The sequence below is a fragment of the Genypterus blacodes genome, unplaced genomic scaffold (genome assembly GCF_046128005.1).
Source record: "Genypterus blacodes isolate CSIRO-AG114 ecotype Tasmania unplaced genomic scaffold, CSIRO-AGI_Gbla_v1 ptg000061l_1, whole genome shotgun sequence".
Lineage (NCBI taxonomy): Eukaryota > Metazoa > Chordata > Actinopteri > Ophidiiformes > Ophidiidae > Genypterus > Genypterus blacodes.
This window is the reverse complement of record NW_027466873.1, coordinates 2,107,050-2,128,019: the sequence shown is the minus strand read 5'-3', so window position 1 is coordinate 2,128,019 and position 20,970 is coordinate 2,107,050. Positions and strand designations below refer to the sequence as shown.

At 42.1% G+C, this 20,970-nt stretch overlaps 1 protein-coding gene across 1 annotated transcript; it reads right to left on the bottom strand.

Annotated features, from left to right (window-relative positions):
* Positions 1–19,599, bottom strand: rasal1 (RAS protein activator like 1). Its single transcript, XM_076154200.1, has 21 exons — positions 19,495–19,599; positions 19,158–19,214; positions 18,185–18,298; positions 17,796–17,857; positions 16,757–16,886; positions 15,508–15,589; positions 14,789–14,929; positions 14,528–14,619; positions 13,665–13,782; positions 13,132–13,285; positions 11,341–11,405; positions 10,867–10,979; positions 9,965–10,157; positions 9,220–9,357; positions 6,624–6,768; positions 5,794–5,966; positions 4,621–4,758; positions 4,220–4,355; positions 3,454–3,574; positions 2,563–2,642; positions 1–2,208 (listed from the first exon to the last, which is right to left on the bottom strand). The coding sequence occupies exons 1-21, from the start codon at positions 19,557–19,559 to the stop codon at positions 2,060–2,062; spliced, it is 2,466 nt and encodes an 821-aa protein (XP_076010315.1). The 5' UTR covers positions 19,560–19,599; the 3' UTR covers positions 1–2,059.
* Between the last annotated feature and the right edge of the window lie 1,371 nt (positions 19,600–20,970).

Here is a 20,970-nt window from a genome sequence, read left to right as displayed (position 1 = left end):
GCACAAACCAACAATGGATGTGAGCTGAAATCTTTACTGAATCATACAATGGTGTGTAGTTCACAGTAGCAATCCATTTGGAACAAAACATCTTGTCTTTGCAAAATAAAATACATTCTGTTTTGTCGTAACAGCCCTCATTCCGGGGAATATCAAGCACAACAGCGAGAATCAATCTCATTTTAAAAAGCTTGTTGGTACATCTGAAGAGAGAACATGGCAAATCAATAAAACACATTTTGGAAAAGCAGCGAATACCAAAACACTTAATAAATCTGTATTAATATGAACTATTGATTGTCATGTCTGCTATAATACTTCGCTCACAGCTGGAGGAATATTTAGTCCACATGAATAAACATCCCTCAGAAAAATGTAATGACAGTGACTGAACCTGAATAATGTCTAAGCAGGCAACAGATCTCATCTCTGATAAATCAATGAGTCTGTCATTCTTTCTTTGCACAAATGGCTTTACAGCGTGTCCATGCACAGTTTGCATGTCTCTGAGATACTTTAAAGGGGACATATGATGCAGATTCAGGGCTCTGTTTTAGTACTGCAGTGCAAACTGAGTGAAAATTCTCTTTTTCAGAATGGGCCCACTTTGTTGAGATTTTTCTATCTCTATCTCTCCTGCACAATGGTTGTGTGTAACAGTTCAAATGGGTAAATTCAAGTTTACGAAAAGTATACGAACAATCAAAAACTGAGCTTTCAGGGCAGATCTGCTCCTGTAGGTTTGGCTTAATGCATGCATTTCTATAGATCATTTTCACCTGCAGCTCAAGGTCACGTGACATGACTTCCAAAAAGTTCAGAAAGTTTCAATTATGTCTCACACACTCCCTTCCCTCATTGGAGAGACTGTCGATTTAAAAAGCAACAATTAGAATTATACAATGGGAGCCGACCAGTGTGGTGCGGGACCAAGATGGAAAAGGTTTATATGCATCAAAAGCTTCTATACGCACTTCACAAATTTGACAATGTTGAAATACTTCCAGCTTTATTACGCTATAATAATGAGAGAAAACAAAACATAATATGTCCCCTTTAAGAAAACATTACATTACAATTGGTACTATGGTGATTGAGCACTTCACGATTTAAAACATTTTAGATACAAATTTGGCATCTCAAACTCAAACTTATCCTGACAACTGTGAGCCAATTTTAGTGGCAGCAAAACCTCAAATATAAACAAATGTAAACTCCAAATCTCGATAAATAAAAATGTAAACTGGTGCATCTATATATTTTAGTCATCGGTGGATTCTTTAGGGATATGGATATTATATTGTTTGAAGGTAAATATTACCCATATGATACCCAGAAGAGCTAGAACATTGTCATTTTTTTTTTACAATGATCCAAAGGTTTGAGTTGAAACACTGGCGATAGCACCAAACAAAAGCACGTGTTTTTATGAAATGCCCATGGCAACAGTTACAACAGTATTGACTTTGTTTACTGTACAGCAAGTGTAATAGTGTGGAGTTTCCACTGCTTCAAATACATAATAATAAGGATGACCTATGTATATATATATATTTTTTTTTTCTAAATATCACTGCTACATTGTGGCCATGGTGAACCTGCAAAATCAATACAAAACGTTGATAAAAGAAATGTCACCTCAGCGAAACACCTTTTACATTCATATACTGTAGCTTACACTACAACAAGCTGTTTGCATAAAAATTCATGACCCAGTTGCTGTACAGAATCTGAAAATATAAAAGCATCTCTTCACATTTCACAACAGGTGGATGCAGGCCATGCAACAGATTGCTCGTTATCTACATTAAGAAATATCAAGTCAGATCATGCTTTAAAAAAAATCCTTCCACTGTCCTTATCGCCGAGTATCCTCATCTCTCTGCCGTCAAAGTCGGTGGCACTCGACGAATACAAAAAGACTCAAGGTGGCGGAATTTCCCTCAGATCTCTGCGGCAGGAAATGCATTAAAACACTAGAGGAGATGGAGTAAACGCGTCATGCTGATACAGGATACTGACCTCCTTCAGGTTTTCAGGATCCTTGTTGCTGGCCAGTTTAGGGATTCACAATGACATTCACAGCTCCCTCCTTTTCTCTGCGCTGGAATGTGGCGTGAGCCTGCTCCAGATCTTGGATCACCCCCAAGAGCCGAGAGGCGACGCTCTGACCCGGCTTCAAGAGCGGCACGATACTTTCTGCACCGTCTACAAGACAAGAACATGTGAAGCACTGATTAATAAGTCCTGACATGTGAATACTCTTGGGTGTCATTTGAGTTTATAGCGGTGACAACTTCCAGAAGTATCCAAACTCTCTGTGAGTCACACAAGAGGGACAAACTAGGCCAGCGTGCAAGGATTACCCAGCCCACTCAGACTGTTATTGTCCTCTTCCAGGACCTAAAAAGCTTCATCCGCAAAGCCTTAAATGATGAAATTCTATCAGCTGTGGGGGATTGTTTGACCTAGTAAAGGACTTCTATGACATTACAGATTATGGTAGAAAATACATGATGGCAATGCCCCTGAATGAGCTTTGTGTCAGGGTTATAACCTCACCTGGGTGAGTGTCAGAGTTGGGCTTCTTTTCTTCATCAATGGGAGTCTGATCAGCGTCAGGTGTCTCCAGATATTTCTTCCTGCAAAATCAGTGGAATGTTAATGCCATTAGTCATTTTAAAAATGGTAAATAATCTGTACTTAGATAGCACTTTTATCCAAAGCGCTTTACAATATTTCTCATTCATCCACTGATGGCAGAGGCAATGCCATGCAAGGCGCCAACGTGCCATCGTGAGAAGGAGAGCACTGAAGGCCCATCCACCACCACAAAACATAACCCCAGAAACCTGTAATCTTTTCACATTTTTCCTAAATTCGACCATTTCAGGGTTTGTGCCCAAATGTAACTTAATTTAATGTCATGCTCAAATCCGAGGTTACACACCACTTCTGCCTGTAACCCTGTTGGTAGCTGTGGTTTCACTGGAGTGGAAATCCTGTAAATTTTGTTAACAGATGAACAATTATTGGTAAACTGTAAAAAAAAAAAAAAAAAAAACTGGTAGACTTTACGATACATCTGTTGTTAGGCATTAAAAAGAGGGGGTCCTTGCGTTTGGGGATAAAATGTGTTTTTAAGTATCAAATCAAATGTATTTGTATAGCTCAGTATCACATACAATGTCTAAAAGGGCTTCACAGGCCCACAACAGCCAGCTCCCGACCCAGAGAAGACTCTGTGAAGATGAGGAAAAACTCCAAATGTATAAAAAAACAAAACCCTAATATATAAAGAAAGGGAAGAAACCCTGGGAGAGGAAATTCCAACATGACCTCAGCCTCGCATGTTTAACAATTGATTTTAAGAAACATTGCAGCAGTATGTTGTGCCAATGTGGCAACATAGACCTCTAGTGTCCAAAACGTGAACTGCATCTGCACCCTGACCTGAGTTTGTCTCTGCCCTGCACGAGCTGCTTGTATATGGTCTGAGTCTCCACATCAGGGTCCAGTGGGTCGCTCCAGTCACCCAGAGTCACAGCAGAGTGGGTTCTACTGCAGCCTGAAACTGAGAAGACACGCGCGCACATGCACATGCGCGCACACACACACACACACACACACACACACACACACACACACACACACGCCATTATTGGCCTTATGACTCATGACATTACACACACATTTATACTGTATCTGCACATTTTGAGTCCAGTACTAAAACTAGAAGCAGTAGATTGTGGTAAGTAAGCATTTTTAGCACAGAGAGTGAGATAGTGAGATAACCATCTCTCATTTTCTTTTTGAGCGTACGTTATGGGTCTGTGTCATGCTGCTTATGTGCAGCTCTGCGTACACTGTATGAGTGTGTGTCTCAGACACTGACAAAATGTAATTATCAGATAAAATCAAATTATCATTCTCAGTGCCGAACCTCCAGTGAAGCAACACAAACATGGCGGCTACAAGTTGGAGGTTTCACTATTAAAAATGCATTGGGGTAATTTCCTCCTTTAAGCCAGCGACAAATTAGTCATCTAACAGCATGCAGTTATTAAGACGAGTAATGAAGCTTCAGTGTTGGATTGTGAGGTACATGTAAGAATGAATAGTGATTTTGCTGTATTGTTCATTTATGGTCTGTACTTGCAACATCTCACTAACACCGGTTAGTCGTGTGTGCGTGTGTGTTGCATGAAAGCAGGATTACCAGCACGGTCTGCCTGCAGGCAGCAGGTCCACTTGCCACTGCGATGAGCCCCCGGATGGAAAAAGGGCAGCATGCGCTCGTTGTAGATGCTGACTTTCCTGATGGCTGACAGCCACTGGTTCAGCTCATTCACGTTCTGTTCACACACAAATACAACAGACATTTAGTGATTCCAGAAGATGGCACAGGAAAATGGGGTCAAAAAACAGATGAATTCATTGAAATGTAAATGTTTATTTCTGTCCTACAAGAACACCTCTAATCAAAGTATTGAACCATAAACCTTTTACCAAAACCAGTACTAAATCACGACAGCCTAATTTCCTAAGATTTCTGTGCCAACAAACACAAAAACTATTTGAACTGTGTTGGTGGCTGCCTGGTGTCCAGTACCAATGCACCTTGCACTGGATGTACATGGTGTGCAGCTGGCCATCGTTGTCCTGGGTGATGACCTGCATTACATTCTGCTGCTGAAAGGCATTTTCATCCACCCTCTCCACCGCACACACACGCTGAATGGGGATTGAGGAGCGCACCTGCAACAATTCAGTCAGAAAAATCACACCACCAATTAGTACAAGTATCCGCCGAGTGGCTATGATGAGATGCTGCCTTACCTTTGACAACGTAGCACGAGTGAAACAAAACCGACACTTTACAGCTGCAATTTAAAAGCGATGTGCACTACTGAAGAAGTTTGGGCAACAACAGGTCGGTTATGAGGACGAATGAGAAGAAGGAAGTGAAGATGAGTTCAGCATGGCAGAAAAGACCACTTTAAAGTGTAAATCAGCCACTTCCGAGGAGCAGAGACTGAAGTGCTGCACGGAGGGAAAAGAGCCAGGACATTGTGTGTAATCTCATTTGCAATAATAGCATGAATATCCACAGCCTCCAATCAACACTCGCTTTTATTCAGGGGGAGAGAGAGAGAGAGAGAGAGAGAGAGAGAGAAACAGGAGGGAGTACAAATACATGATTATAGGGATAGATAGACAATATAGGGAAGATTACTATGTTTCCTCTTTTCATTAATCAAAAGGATACAATGCGTCTACTAACAGATTAATTCAAACTTTTTTCATCCGTTTTGGGTTCCAACGAGCAGAAATTGAGAAATAAGCAGTAGTAGACATATTCCAGATCACACAAAGTGAAATCTGTATTTCATAAAACAAACATTTGCATCCTTTTGAAGGCCGCCTACATCACAGTCGCTCCACTAGACTCAGTGGTCCTTTTAGTCAGATCCTTCGAGTGCAGCAGAGAAATGCGGCCTAATGCGTCTATGATACAATAAAGTTGATAAGTAACTAAAAGGGTTTTGATATCAATGTGTCAATGTGCACTTTAGGTTATGCATGATGTTATTAGAGTCTCACCAGGCGGTCCTATAAACACGTAGACCTCGTCCTCTAGACTTTGCATGCAAGGACGCAACCCACGAAATGAGCCATGGCCACGGAGGCTATCGGCGTCAATAGAATTAGCATTTCCTGGTGGTCATTTCCATGTTGAAGCAGCGCAAAGGGAAGGAGGGAGGGACACGCTGCCTTTATCCGAGTACAAACCTGCCAATCAGGGGTCTTGGCGTAGGACAAGGTCTCACTGGTCAACCAGAAGTAGCGTTTCTTAAAGGCAAAGCGGGACAGCAGCTGGGGTCCCTCTGCTTTGTGTTTGTTGAGGAACCCCTCCTTCACTGTGACCGAGGGCATGAACACAGCCCTCTGCGGCACCTCAGACACTGTGGAGGGGAGCAGAAAGAGCTTCAAACCGAGAATATTCTATTTGTAATGTGCATCTGAAGGCTTGTTCATGTATATAGACACAAGGTGGAGCTCTAGCAGTACATCTCTGAGCACACACAAGACGGTTTACTGTTAAAATTACAGCACATGCTTTTATTTTGAACAATTCCTCATTAATGGTGTGTGAGCCTCCTTCCATGGTTACACGAAGGACGACTTCAAAGAGCCATAACAACACACCGCTTCTGTACAACGAATCCAGCTGAAAAGCATTAAATGTCAAACTGGCCTTTAAGAGCAAAGAGCGGTTGAGATGACAGAGGGAGGCTGAAACATGAGATGTCACAGAGGGAATGTCACAGCACAAAAGCCTCGCTGACACATGACGGTAAGAAAGGAGGCAAGACGTAACCGCATTGCGTAACCAGTGTGGCGTGTACAAGTGACCGTGGCTTCTCACTCCAACTCCTCGCCAAGTCGTTCACCGTGTCAGATCTTTTCATACGCTCCCAAGTAATGATGAATATTTCACCACAGGGCTTTTGTCTCATTTTATCTCAATATCAACATGCACCGGGCCGGTAGCTGATCAGCTCTCTGGCAGCACTTCTGAACTTTCCTGTTGATTACCAGCTTAGTGTTATCGGCCTTACCGCTGTCATGGTCGATGTCGATCAGCTTGTCCAGAAAGTCTTTGACAGACGACACGCTGCGGAGGATAATGGGATGGAGAGGAGCCATCCATTGCTCCTTCCCGTGACCCAGCTGAAGGCCCAAGTTCCCCACGCTTTGTAGAGCCTGGCAACAGCAAAGATGCAATCATTTGTCTTTGCAGTAAGTTAAAGGACTGAGGTCTAAAAGGTGCTTGGACTCATTCTTTTATTCTGCATCAAACACATTTGATCTTTTTTTCTCACATTCTAAACTTGCAAAAAACAAAAAAATCTTTTTACATTTTATTCTGCAAATTCATTTCCTTCCTGTGTTTTGAGCTTGCGTTGTACATGTTTATGTAAATCATAAAGGTAGATCCATATTTTGCCGCCATCCTTTCAAAAGGCTTTCATTTAGGCAACACGACCGGGGTCCAACAAACAAAGCCGAAGGCGCTGGCACCAAATACTGATTAAGTGAGTAGGAGAGAGAGAGAGAGAGAGAGAGAGAGAGAGAGAGAGAGAGAGAGAGAGAGAGAGAGAGAGAGAGAGACACGGACCCGGAAAAGCAGATGAAAATCTATGAAAATGAATCAATCAGGCATTTTCAACACTGTGAAATGCTCCCCACCTTCCATGAGCATTGTAAGTCCAGTACAGACGTTACACTCGGCTTAGCCTCACATACCGTGTTACTATGGTCACTGAGAAATTCATTGCTACCCTATGGTGGCTCCATTTCAATGGCTTAAAGCTACAGGACTGCACTTTCAACAGCCTTGAGCGGTTTGTCTCTGCGTGCAGGATTAAGGTAAGGCTAGTTTATTTGTAAGGCTCCTTTCAGGCACAAGGTCAGTGAAAGTGCTTTACATAAAGAATAAAAACAATTCAAACAGAATACAGAAACAGAAGACAATTCAAAGATGTTATGATGGGATATAAAACAAAGAGAGTATAAATTCATAAAAGTCAAAGTTAAATAGAAGTTACATGGCATTTGCAGTGCAGGAAATGTAATGAAAAGTATGAAAAGCAACTTAAAAAGATCTGAAGGTTGTCTGGAGTTTTAAATTCAACTCGAGGAACAGCGTCTGCTTACCAGAACCAAATGACCCGAGAGATCTGCAAGGTTCATACAAGAAGCAAGCAGATCAATTGATTTTTTTTTTACTATTGAGGGAAAAAATAAACAGTATCAGAATCTCCTCAGCTTGCAGGAGAACATATTAGACTCTGTAACCTGACTGTAACTGACAGTAACTGACAGTCTGAGTGACTGCATATGTCAAAGTCTGACATCAAACGGGTCCCTGAGGCCAAGCATGCTGTGCGGCCTTTTGTCTGGCCCACACCTGGCCTAGGGCGAGGAGGAAGTCCCTCTCTTCGCCCTCTCTGATGCTCGGCTTTGAACCGCAGCCTGGCCACGGTGCTCTCGGGGGTAAAAATAACTCACTCCCTCTCTGTGTGGGGGACCCATGGCAACAGCACTTCAGCACCACAGACAGCAACCACAGAAGCCACATGTACATACGAGCGAGGTGGGCGCTCTTACTTCTCTTCTAACGCTGCTATGATGTTAATGAAATAATTATGGAGGTGATTATTTTTAGGATGGTTGGTGGACACTTTGATTCAAACGCATCATGAGCTCTTAATTAGCACCCAGTCTGTCGTGAGGAGATTACGTTTACTGCTTTTTAATGATGTTTGTTTCTGAGACTTGACCCATTTCTGGTTGAAACAGGATGTTTGGATTGGACGTAATCAGGGAAGGTGTCACTAAAATCAGCACGTTCGGCTGCAGAAAACATTGGATATGAACCACTTTGCATGCTTGTGGTGGTTGGTGAAACAATCTACTGCGACCTGCTGTGTGGGAAAATCTTCGTCAAATATACCCTCTTCAAAATAAAAGTCCAGTCTTTAAAAGCCATCAAATCAAACAACAATGATTTCTGGGCTGGACACCAAAAGCGACTATAGGAGCTGGAACCTGCATCTATGTCTACATCTACTAGTACCAATAAAAACTACCATTTCTAGAAAGTACCATTTTCATACAGATATTAAAATACGCAGGTATTGCTTTTGGTATGAACTTGTTGAATAACTGCATGTTGTGATTACCTAACATGATGAAAAGGCTTTGAATTTGTGACTCTCGCCTTTCACCTGTTCACTGTTCTGTATATTCAGGAGGATTATGAAAGCACAGAGAGGATAAGCAGCAAAAACAACGGCTCAGAACTGCATGTTCTCTTGGTTGTCACCAGCTGAAACTGCGCACACACACACACACACACACACACACACACACACACACACACACACACACACACACACACACACACACACACACACACACACACACAGTATGCTCCCTATGTATTACATATTACAGCTGCTAGTCATAATTGGAGGTACACAGCATGTGGCCCTGAGTTGCAGTGGATCCATGTCTTTGCTGTCTGCGTTTGACGTCCAGACATTAATCATATGTATGCCTGCGTGCGCGCGTGTGTGTGTGTGTGTGTGTGTGTGTGTGTGTGTGTGTGTGTGTGTGTGTGTGTGTGTGTGTGTGTTTTATGAAACCTACCTTGGCCAACAGTAACAACGTCCTGCTTGTACGCGTGTCGGCATGTTGGTCCCTCAGCTGGAACAGTTTAGGTGTGAGGATGGCAGGGGCGAAGAAACGCAAGAAAAAGAAGCCGCTGATGGCCAAATACTTCACATCCTGTCAAGAAAAAGGAAGAGCTGTGGTGAAGCGGACGTTATCTTTGTAATATCATAGTGATAATCATCCTTCATGAGTTTACAACAACTTGTAATATTTGTCCATATAATATATACACATATGTATACAAAGCTGGTGAGTGAGTGATTGGTCCACATCTGCCGGGTTGTAGGTGGCCAATCACAATGAGGCGGGCCTGTCTGTTTTCACTCAATGTGCACAGAAGTGATGTGACAAAGGTGAATAGAAGTGGATCAGTGTATATAGATCTCTTTATGAAAAAAAGAACAGGGAAAACTGTATAATCTGTTCCCTTTAATGGTGAATGGTGATCTGATTGGCACATAATTCCACCTTTTATGACCTTTCATAAATATTGTAGGCACAGAAATGGTGACCTTTGTACACTTTACAAACTGATGTCCTGTCATTGTGATTGTTGTGGAAGGAAGTCAGCTTTAACTTCACAGTCTCCACCAGAAATAAGAGCTGCAGCAACATTTCTAACATGTACAGGAAAGATTACTTACAAATGTCCCAAAATCCCTCAAATCAATGAAGCCCTGAATTTGAGATGTTTCTACACCTTATTCAACTGAAGACTGACCTCATTCTCAGGTTCAGCGAATTGCTCCTCCACTCTCTTGTGCAGCTGTTTGAAGGCCACCCTCATGACAGAAGGACACTGGTCCACCGAGCCCACAATGGACTCGATGATGCTGGACAAGTAGGTCTGCAGCATCTCCACGCTGCTGTCCCGCACCTCCGCCTCGGACACTGCACCCTTAAATGAGATGCGCCTTCAAGAGACACAGTAGGGAATAATCAGTGAATCCCCTGTGTGTGTGTGTGTGTGTGTGTGTGTGTGTGTGTGTGTGTGTGTGTGTGTGTGTGTGTGTGTGTGTGTGTGTGTGTGTGTGTGTGTGTGTGTGTGTGTGTGTGTGTGTGTTTGTGTGTGTGTGTGTGTATGTGTGTGTGTGTGTGCGTGCGTGTGTGTACACTCATGCAACACAAAGTAGCCACTTTACATATGGATTAGTCCGACTTTCAGGATAGTATGGGACAAGTTTACCAATGCTTGCCAATGCCTGATAACCTCTGGGCTCCTGAGGAAGTCATTACATGTGAGGGCTTTTCAGAGAGCGGAGCTATGAAAACAGATATTGATGAAGGAATGAAAGATGACAGGCAGGATATAAAGGCAAGGAGTACAGACAACAAATAAGGCGATGGCAGGCTGATCTACTGTAGATGGAGTGGATGTTAGATCCAGATTTCCTCCGATGTCAGAGATAAACATCCCAGGGGGCTCATGACAGTTGCCAAGCAACAGCCTTTCCCCTTTTTACATTCCTTTTCTCATTTCCTCACATTGACTTCGTCTGGAGGGTGAAGTGTAAAGTGGGCCGTCTCCTGTGACAGCCTTCCATTTCACCATTTCACAGAGTGTGAGCTTTTCCTACATGTGGTATGAGTCATGTTAAAGACATCCTGAGGTCAAAGCTTTACCTGGTGCGGTTCAAGTCGATCTTACAAGGATCCAGTTCAATGTACTTCTTCTCATCGAAGACGCGGTTGATGATGGGCTTCAGCACCTCATGCAGATAAAGCATGCCAACAGCCTGACACACACACACACACAAATACAGAATACAATACCATATGTTTAACGCCTACACTCATCTGTATTCTCGCAGGAAAACCTGCAGGCTACAAACAGTAAATAATGATGTGAAAGGCAATCATCATCATGCTGCATATATTAAAAGACGTGGAGAATGTTCAGGAAGAAAAAGCTGAAAATAATGCAGTGCTACAATGGTCGAAAATCCTGAGCCCACTACAGAAAGCTTTTATCCTATTGCAGTTTGCCTTATTTGCTGTGTAAAATGTCCTCCACAGGCTCTGCACCTTTGTATCGTGCTTTTGTGAAAAAAGTAAAATAAACCGCAGTATAAAATCAAACAACAAATACTCACGTACCTTCATGAACTGTTCCATGGCTTTCGAGGCCAGGGAGTTAGAGCGAAACAGCGTGTTTGGATCAGCTATGAGAGCAACAGAGAGACAAGAGTTTAAGGTAATATTTTAGGTCTAGAAACATTAAACAATGCAATATAATGTAAAATAATATACTCTATAATGCAGATAAAACTGAAAATGGGAAAGCAGGATGTTTGAGTGTACAGAAAGAACTTGCTGTTTTTTGATCACCAGCAGCAGTGTGTCTGTGCTGATGATGATGATGATGATGATGAACTGTGTGAAAGTGAAGCTCAGTCCATTTTCACTGATTAAAAAAAGTAAAATCAACATTCAGGTTCAGACAGACCATCACTCACTCAAATACATCACTGAGGTCTTTCAAAGTAGCTCACATATCCACCCTGATGGGAACTGCTTGCTAGGTAAATATTTTTGGTTTTAAGGGTCAGAGTAGAGATGGGAAAGGTTGACTTTTGAAAGCAGCCCCGGGGGAACTTTAGATATGAAGAGCAACCAGCACACAAACACAAACACACACACAAACACATACTAGTTACTAGTACACATTTCATTTTCCTCCTGATTCTGTGCTCTGCCTTGTTCTGGGATCTATTCCAAATCAGCCAGTTATCCTTTTCGATCATGTGGAGTGGCAATGGAAATGTGAGCTTTATCATCTCAAACTACCCTAACAAACCCAAAGACCGAAGCACAACTCCTGTGTGAATTAGAGCAAGGTTGTTGTGCCTCGGAGGCAAAAAAAAAACACCACTAACAAAGAGCACACAGAGGGGACTGTTGAGTGAATAATTGGCATAGGGGCAGTAAATATAGAAGCGGTGGGCTTGGACTGCCCACACACAAACACTACCATCGCCATGGGGTTAAGAGGCCTTAACGTCCAATCAGAGTAAAATAGCAACAGCTAGAAGAGGGTCTGTGAACAGATGATTGATTGCAAACGGAACGAAAATTGTCAAATCCTAAAGTCTGACTAATAACAAATATAAATAATGAGCCAGGGGGATAAACTTAGGTCTTACACACACTGAGGATTGTGTAATCCATCTAGAGCTACTTTTGTGATAAAAACAATACAATGAACCTTTGTCTCGAATTATCTGCATACACAACAAAGCCGAGCTGAGCTTTGGATTGATGTTGACACATGAAATTGAAAGTGTGTGCAATTCTGAACTTTCTGCCTTTGGGTCTAATGTAGAGGCTTTCACAGGTCCACACTGCTACACCAAGACCCCAATCGGAGTTGGATTGGATCCAATACATTACATTACATTACGATCATTTGGCAGACGCTTTTATCCAAAGCGACTTACATTACATTACCAGCCTTCGCAGAAGGGGGAGCAATTGAGGGGTCAGTGCCTTGCTCAGGGGCACCTCGGCAGGGACTCCAACCCTCCGGTTCCCAAGCGAAAGCTCTACCCACTGAGCTACTGCCTCCCTATCCAAGTTATGGTCTACTCAGGTCAGGTCTGTGTGTCTATATGTCTCACACTCAACTGCCTCTGAATAAACTCTAACCAAGTGCTGCCCCGTAATCACGCCAGGAGAAAATGCAACACTTCATGAGGTGAAGTGCAAGAAAAATGGAGGAGAAAGACACTCAGTCACTCTACTCCCCGTGATTGTGGTCCTGCTGTTCTCAGGTCCTTTTGCAGTCTCTGCTCTTGGACGTATTGTATTTATCACTGGCGTTTGTTCATCACTCACATTGACACATTGTTCTGATGTTTTTTTATGCCATTATAGTTCTTGTAGTCTTACTGGTGTGGTTGACCTCCCGCGTGTTCAGGTAGTCCAGGAATGGCACCACCAGGCCCTGGCCCAGGTAGATCTTCACCAAGGTCATCGCAACGTCCTGTCGGCTCTCCACTGTGGTCACCTCCTCCAGCATGGTCAGAGCGCTGGTGTCCTCAACCTGGTGATGGGAAGACTCCATTTCTTTTGGGGTCGAATATCATTTCATTTGAGTATATATAATAAATCTCATTATAAAGAGACATATGAGAAGAATACAGGAAGATGAGAGCAGATAATGCAGGGATCATGATGTCTTATATTATGCATAGAAGGTAGCCTACGTTCCTGTCAGGCACATTTCCTTTCGTACGTTTCCTCTAAGTTACAGATCTGTTTTGGACCAACATCTTCCCCAGCCAGTAGATTTACCCAAGTTAAGGTTTTGTACACTAAGAGCAAGTATTAAAGCTGCTGGTGATAAATGCTCCATTCATCTTCCTTTCGGCGCTGGTTAAGGGTTGAAGAGGTTAATAGGTTGAAAGGTTTATGATGCTGACCTCTGCAGGGGAGATGACCGACTCCACCAGAAGGTCAATGAGGGGCAGATAATACACAGACGGTAAAATCCGATCCTCCACCAAACGCACCTTCAGACGCAGAGCTCCCAGCTTACCGCTGTGCACAGAACAACAGCAAAACAGAGGCATATTTCCTACAGCCATTTAAAGGAAAATAAGGAGAAACATTACTGTGCCTGACACTTTGGGTGAGCAGATCATTCATTTATTACATAAATCATACAAGATTAGTGATGAAGAATGAAGAGGAAAGATGCAAATCCACAACGGCAATATAATCAAATACAATACCTTGTGTAATAGGCAAGTATCTGATTTGCTAAGCACCCTACTGCAGAACACTAAGTAGTCAAGAGCAAGCGTGGGTTGAATCACTCTCTTTTATTCAAACCGACAGTTGTAATGGATCCGATTGGAGCGGATTTCCCACTGGGGGTATCTGAATCTGTCACTGTGACATTTTCATTCCCCCTTTTTTCACTTTCCACACACAGCAGATGTGCCGTCCAGTTTGTGCTCCCAGACCCAATCTAAGTACCTCGCTCCTCTCTCCAACCCTCCTGAGTCATTCACTGATACACCTCAGAGATTAGCTTCACTTTGCTCCTTGTTGTAAAATGGTCTTAACAGATGCTGGCAGAGACCCGGCTGCACACCTGCAAACATTAAAATGCACCGTGGGAGAAAACACAGCAAATACTTCCAGAAAGACCACTGAGATTAATGCTGCGTCCAACTTCTACAATCCCCAAAGCAATCAACAAAACACTCAGCCAATCTTACTCTCATTCACACACACACACTTACCAGCTCCTACAAACAAGCACACCCATAATCCTCACCCAGTGTCAACCTCGATGTTTCCCAAGGGTAGCAAGCGAAACCAGCCCTCTAACAGAGGAGTCTTGTGCAAACAGGCAAAAGGGATTTCCACCTGCGGAGCGAAACAAACAAGTCGAAAATATCAGACAATAACAAGTATGTGTGAAGCAACTCTTTGGTGGGAAGTAATTACAGATAAGGTGGCTTTTGTGAACACTTGAAAGGAAATCAGCTGTAGTAGATATGCAATCTCAGAGTAGTCATCGTAATTTAGTCCTTACCTTCCCCAGAAAGTCATTCTTTCCCACCATATCCCAGTCCCAGACCTCCAACGTGACAGTTCCCTCCTCACTCAACTCCTCCGGATCCAAATCCAGCTCCAGAGTTTCTCCCCAGTGAGGGAAACGGGTTTTCTTGATAATCTGAAACCCAACATTTGTAGAAATCGTAAGAGCAGACCATCTCAGACCCTCTCAAATGACTGAATGATATTATAACCGCATTTCTTCCAACAATAAGTGCTTTGACGTAGCCACTGACTTCAAGCACTAAGTGGTCTGGAGCCTAAACATATTTCAAATTTGCTTTCTTCTTATGAACCATAAAGACCTTTTAGATCATCTAATGCCCGTCTGCTGAGATCGGAATCAGCATGGGAAAGCAGCTTTAGTTTCCATGCAATACATAAAGTCCAAGAAAGTTCAAATATCTGTGTCATCGCCCTGATTTTTAAAACTCCACTTCTGACAGACCCTTTCTTTTTAATGAGTTAAGTAAGTAAGTGAGTGAGTAATCTGTTTTAATTTTTACCCTCTTTAAAATCTCTTTGAATTTGTTGCATCTTTTTGTGTTTCAATGCTTTCAAATGTCTTCCATATACTTGCGAACCCATGCTGGTGCAATAGAAATGAATTAAAATTGCCCAAAAAAAATCAAAAACAAGGACCTTTGTCTCCATTAAAGCCAATACAAAGTGTACATGCACACACGTGGAGCTCACCGAAGTCTCTGCGCTGTGGTTGTTGAACAAGACTCTGGCAAACGGGTCGGAGGTCCCGGAGATGTCCCGTGGAGCCAAGTCTCTGTGGTGTCATCCGACCCCCAAAAAGAGACAAGACTATTAAACACACTACAACACTCGACCTGCTTCCATTACCGCCCCGGTAAATTTAGGCGAAAAGTGAAACCACTACTCGACCTCCCTCTATCCGGCTTAATTCGCATTAATCTGAGCGTGTTTGAATAACAAGGTAGGAGGTGGGGGGAGGAGGGAGGGGGGATTACAGCCAGGGACAAACACACACAGACGGGGCAGTGAGTGGTGTGATAGTGGTGGTATGACTCAGGAAGCGAAGGAGCAGTGAGAGTGCAGGCCTGGAGGGGGATGGCGATACAATTTCAGCAGACACACTGACGATCTCCTCTCGTAAAAAAAAAAAAAATCTTTAAAAGCTAGTAAATCATCGACCTTCGTACCAATTCCTTTGAGACGAGTCAAACATGTTTGTGTAGCCTGATAACAACATTCACGTGTCAGAACGAGCATCACGTACTGGCAAAGCAGGGTTTCCAGGCATACACAGGGACTTGTATCACAATTGTGAAATCACCTTGAAATTCACAATTTAGATGTTTAGTGTGCGAAAATCTAAATGAAAGGATTCAATGGGTGTATGAGTAATATAGATACAATTACTGATCACTGATTACTTTTTCCCCCCATCTCTAGATCACCCTATTAGATTGTATTTGTAATACATATTCAAAGTTGTGGTCTGAATCTTTCTCTTTGTCATGACTTCTTTTGAGACACTCGTCAAAATGTCTTTGTATGAAGTATTTTACTGAACTGAACGCCACAAAGCCTCTAATCATTGTAATCCTTGTCATATTGTGGAATTTATCATAACCTTCAGGTGTAGATAAGATTAGGGTTGAAGTCTGAAGCCCGTTCTGCTGCCATGTTAATGCTGAATCATGGCCATTTACTATTCAGCCCTGGATTATACATATTTAATTTGTAATCATACAGAGAGGTTTGCTGAGTGTGTATGGACATTTATAATACTCTTCACTTGTCGACATTGACCAACTACAACTACAGTCTTTTACAGCAGCTATGGATTAAGTGAGGTCTAAACAACTCTGATGAGGTCTCTGCAATACTCCGAGACAGGTTTCTAAGCAGATCAAGACCCTCAGATCATAATCCTGCAGCTCTAAAATGAGCTCAAGCTCCTCAAAGTTACCTGGCTTCAATGACTTGACATCTCAGGCTGATCTTCTCTGTATCTTTGAGCAGCTCCAGACTCAGGTGGATTTCCCCCTGCACCTCTTCATCAGGGTCTATCCTCGTCAGGTTCATCCAGCTGTCTAACCCTGGACCAACAACACAGACAGAAAGCGTTCAGTACAGATTCATCCATTTGTGCAAATAATGCTAGAAAAGTGCAGGACTCTTGAGAGATAGCATGCAGGCCTGCTGTAGTCCTTGGTGGTCTAAGCGGCACAGAACTTTGGCCTTCCACTGCAGCATCATTTATCTCATACAGTAAATGTTTCAGAAATGCCAAATCTGATGTATTTTGTTTTCATTATTTCAGAAATATCAGACACAAGCACGAGTACAACGTCAAGGCTGGCCTGCGAGGGCGTCACTGACTCAGTCGTTCCATGTTGCAATGAATCACAGGCGAGAAGGCCACGGCAGGTGGCTGCCAAGAGCTGCATCACTATGCAGCAAAAATAACCCTGATAATGTAATAAAACTTCAACATCATAAAGAAACAACATATTTTCAATGCCGCATGTCTCTAACCAAGACAGAAAACAATCTGCTGGAGCTCAGGCAACACTGAGGAGACATACTGAGTGAGTTATTTAACGCGAAAGCTCTCTGTAAGAGGGTCATTTTTTATAATGAATTAAGGCCATCTGCTTTGGTTGTTATCCTCATTCTCCAGCACTGTGGGCGTCTAAACCAAAGAGCAGCTATAATGCAGCATGAACAATCACAGTTATTGCACACAAACACCATTGACATCGCAAAAACAAATGTGTGGGCTTCTTCCATACCCTTTGAATTTGAAATCAACCAAATTTGATCATTAATTGAGTGATTAATGAATGGCAATAAATGTGGGAGAGTGTACCACAAAACATTCCCAGAGGGTCAAGCTCCTCACTCCTTTCATTTGGTCATGGGACTCTGTGTGTGTTTAACCTCTGATCTCTGATCATGTCCTCATCCCGTTACTCACATACCCATGCAGCTTCGTCCAATCATACCTTTAGCTTGAGATCCGATGGTGTCTTTGCTGAGCGTTATCTTTCCAATTACGTCATCGTGGCTGTGGCAAAGGATAAAGGAAGAGATTATTGCCTAGGAAGTAATGAAAAATCTATCAGAGGTGTTTGTCTTTGTCACGCTTTGACACAATGAACTGGAAAACACTCCGATATGGAAGCTGGTGGTCACGAGAAGAGAAGAAAAAAGAACTTCATCACTCAATCTGGACGACCATCTGTCTGAAAGTCTTTGTTTATTCAAAAGCTCAGAGGTTTTCCAAAAACGCTTCAACTGTAAATTACATTTTCTCCTCTTTATGAAACAGGTTAACCAAACACAGAACACCATCCATCATTTGAAAAGCTCAATAATGACTGAATATGTTTACCCAATCGTGTCCTCGTCCATGACATAAAAGGACAATGAATGGAATCCCATTGGGAGGTGCAGTGTGTACTCCTCACCCCAGAATGGATTAAGGTTCTTCCATACTGTGGCAGTCCTGAAATGGATGGTTTGACATGTGAGACATACAGGTACAGAAATCAATGTTTATGCTCCTCACCCAGCCAATGTATCAATGTGCCCAGCTGATGTAACGTGCAGTATCTCTCTACAAAGATGGAAACATTTTGCTTTTCGATGGCCCATAAATTCCCTCTAGGATTTACCAGCCACATCATCCACCAATATCACACTCCTGGAGTCAGTTAGCGAGAACACGATAATTAGTGAATGTAGTGAATCATTTTCCCTTGTGATACCAGTTGGAACAATAATGACTGAATCCCCTCCCGCATTGTTGTTGGAGCCAATAAATATTTATTTCCAAGGAAAAGTAGTCTGCAGCTGAAGATCATTATTTTGAAATAATACACAGCGGAATGGTAAAAGACTGAGAGAGAAATGTGAGGTCGTATTCTATATTCTGCTGCTCCCAGCATTCTCCTCGCTTACATCAGGAGCTCCCTGCAATAATTGATGCACCCTCTCCATGGTTACCTGCGGGTGTTTTAAAGGCCAAACCAGTATCAGGTTCTCTGTTTTGGAGGGGCCACCTACAACCGTGAGCACCACCACCCTGATCACACACACACACACACACACACACTCCATCTGGGCTTACATGTGGAAAGTAGTAGGAGCACAGCAAGAGTGCTTACCCATCACAAACAGTTTATATATACTGTATATTCAACTGTGATGAAAGCTGAATTCAAATTCTGCCAACATACACATTTGCACAATATATGAGAGTTGAGAAGTCAATAGAAACACACAATTTACCTTTAATTTAACCTACAGAATAAGTAGAAGTTTATTCATTTAAACGATTAGGATCAGAGGGGATTAAAACTCACCTGGCCACAACTTCATTGTCAACTTTTACAATGCAGTATGGATCACTGGTTCCAGATCTTGTAAGAAGAAGACAAAATGACAGCATTATGCTTTTTACTACAACTGAAGAGTGAGGAATATTAGCACACGTCCAGTTAACCTGATGAAAAGCTTAATTTACAGTTTTCCCTAATTTTTAGGTAAATCTGTCTCTCAATCTCAATGCTCTTTAAACTATGAGGGAAATAGTGTCTAAGCAGAAAATTCCAATTAACATGACCAGTTTGAGTCTATATGATGTTTCATATCATTTTAAATCCAAGACTTCAGTACATATAGAAAATATAAATGACTTACACGTCTTTGGCTGGGAGGTTCCGTCCCTCGACAATTCGGAAATAAAGAGATGTATTTTTGGCCATTTTAATCAATTAATCTTTTGATCCGGTGCCTCCTATGTTCCCATACGCGCTCTTATAAATAACGCTCTTCCACTCCGCCACTGAGTTTTCCTCATTTCACGGCACCTCCAGTGCGTGACGGCGCACAGCCCACCGCGATCACGCAACGCGGACGCTTCTCCAGCCCTGGCACACACACGCACGCACGCACACACGCACACACGCAAGGCACACAGGCACACACACACACACACACACACACACCGCTCCGCTCCGCTCCGCTTGTAACGCTGTGTGTGTTCCTCTGCTTCCCACAGCGCAGCACCGGGGGGGTTTCTGTTAAGTATTGAATAAATCACTTACATCATGATTCGCGGCGGTTATTTGTTTGCGGGATGAGGCTGTCCGAAGCTAACCCTTCTCGTTCCGAGCTGCATCGCCCTTTTGCCCTTTTTAAATCAGCTGTTTTACTAATTTCTTATATATGATACGGTTCTCCGATGCGTCGCTTCATTGGCACTAAGCGCCACCTGCCGAACATTTTGAGCATCTACATGCGCCAATTTCTTCAGGATTACAAACAGGCACCAAATCAGCCAGCCCGGTGGGGTCCTTCTATTAAGCTAAATACATACCATAGCTACAGTAACAAACTATATTAAAATGAACCTAAATAAAAGGGATATTGTATTTTCCCTATGATGGGAAAATGGAAGAGAAAAGCCGTTTTATATTGAATTTATTTGTGGAAAATTCAATATTCTTAGATTTAAAACTCAAAATTGAACATAAACCTAAACACCTTGAAATGTCTGAAGAACACTAAAGATGTAAAAACCGTGAACCCCTAAACTCAATTTCTTTTAACTATTTAAATATTCCAACATTTTATTGCCCTGTTTACTGCTTCTATCTGTATGTTTATGTTTTGTTTATCATTTGTGTACTTCTGTTCATGTTCACTATACATTGTAAAGCTTGTTGCTGGGTTTAATATTAAAGTAATACAACCAAGTGCGAAAATATAATACTAAAAACTAATAAATACATATTTTCACTTAATTTGCTCAGTTATGTATGATGTCAACTGAGCAACATACCAATAACCTTACATGTCTTGTTTGTACCTTTTATTATTTATATCACGTTGTTTATTAAAATGCTCCCTTGTGAACATTAAAATTGGGCTAAATTATATATTAATTAATATCAAAGAGTTGAAAAATAATTGAAAAGGAAAAAGGTTAGGTAAACGGTAAATAAGCATGAGCAGGTGCAGTATTAGATAAAAGTTAAATGCAGAATAGAATTGACAGTTAGCTATGATGTCCTGAATAATAATATATGTTTAAAATAATTGCATTTATTGCAATTATAAGTGTTTAGTTTTATTTAAATCCACCCGCACATAGTTGCAATTCATTAAAACAAC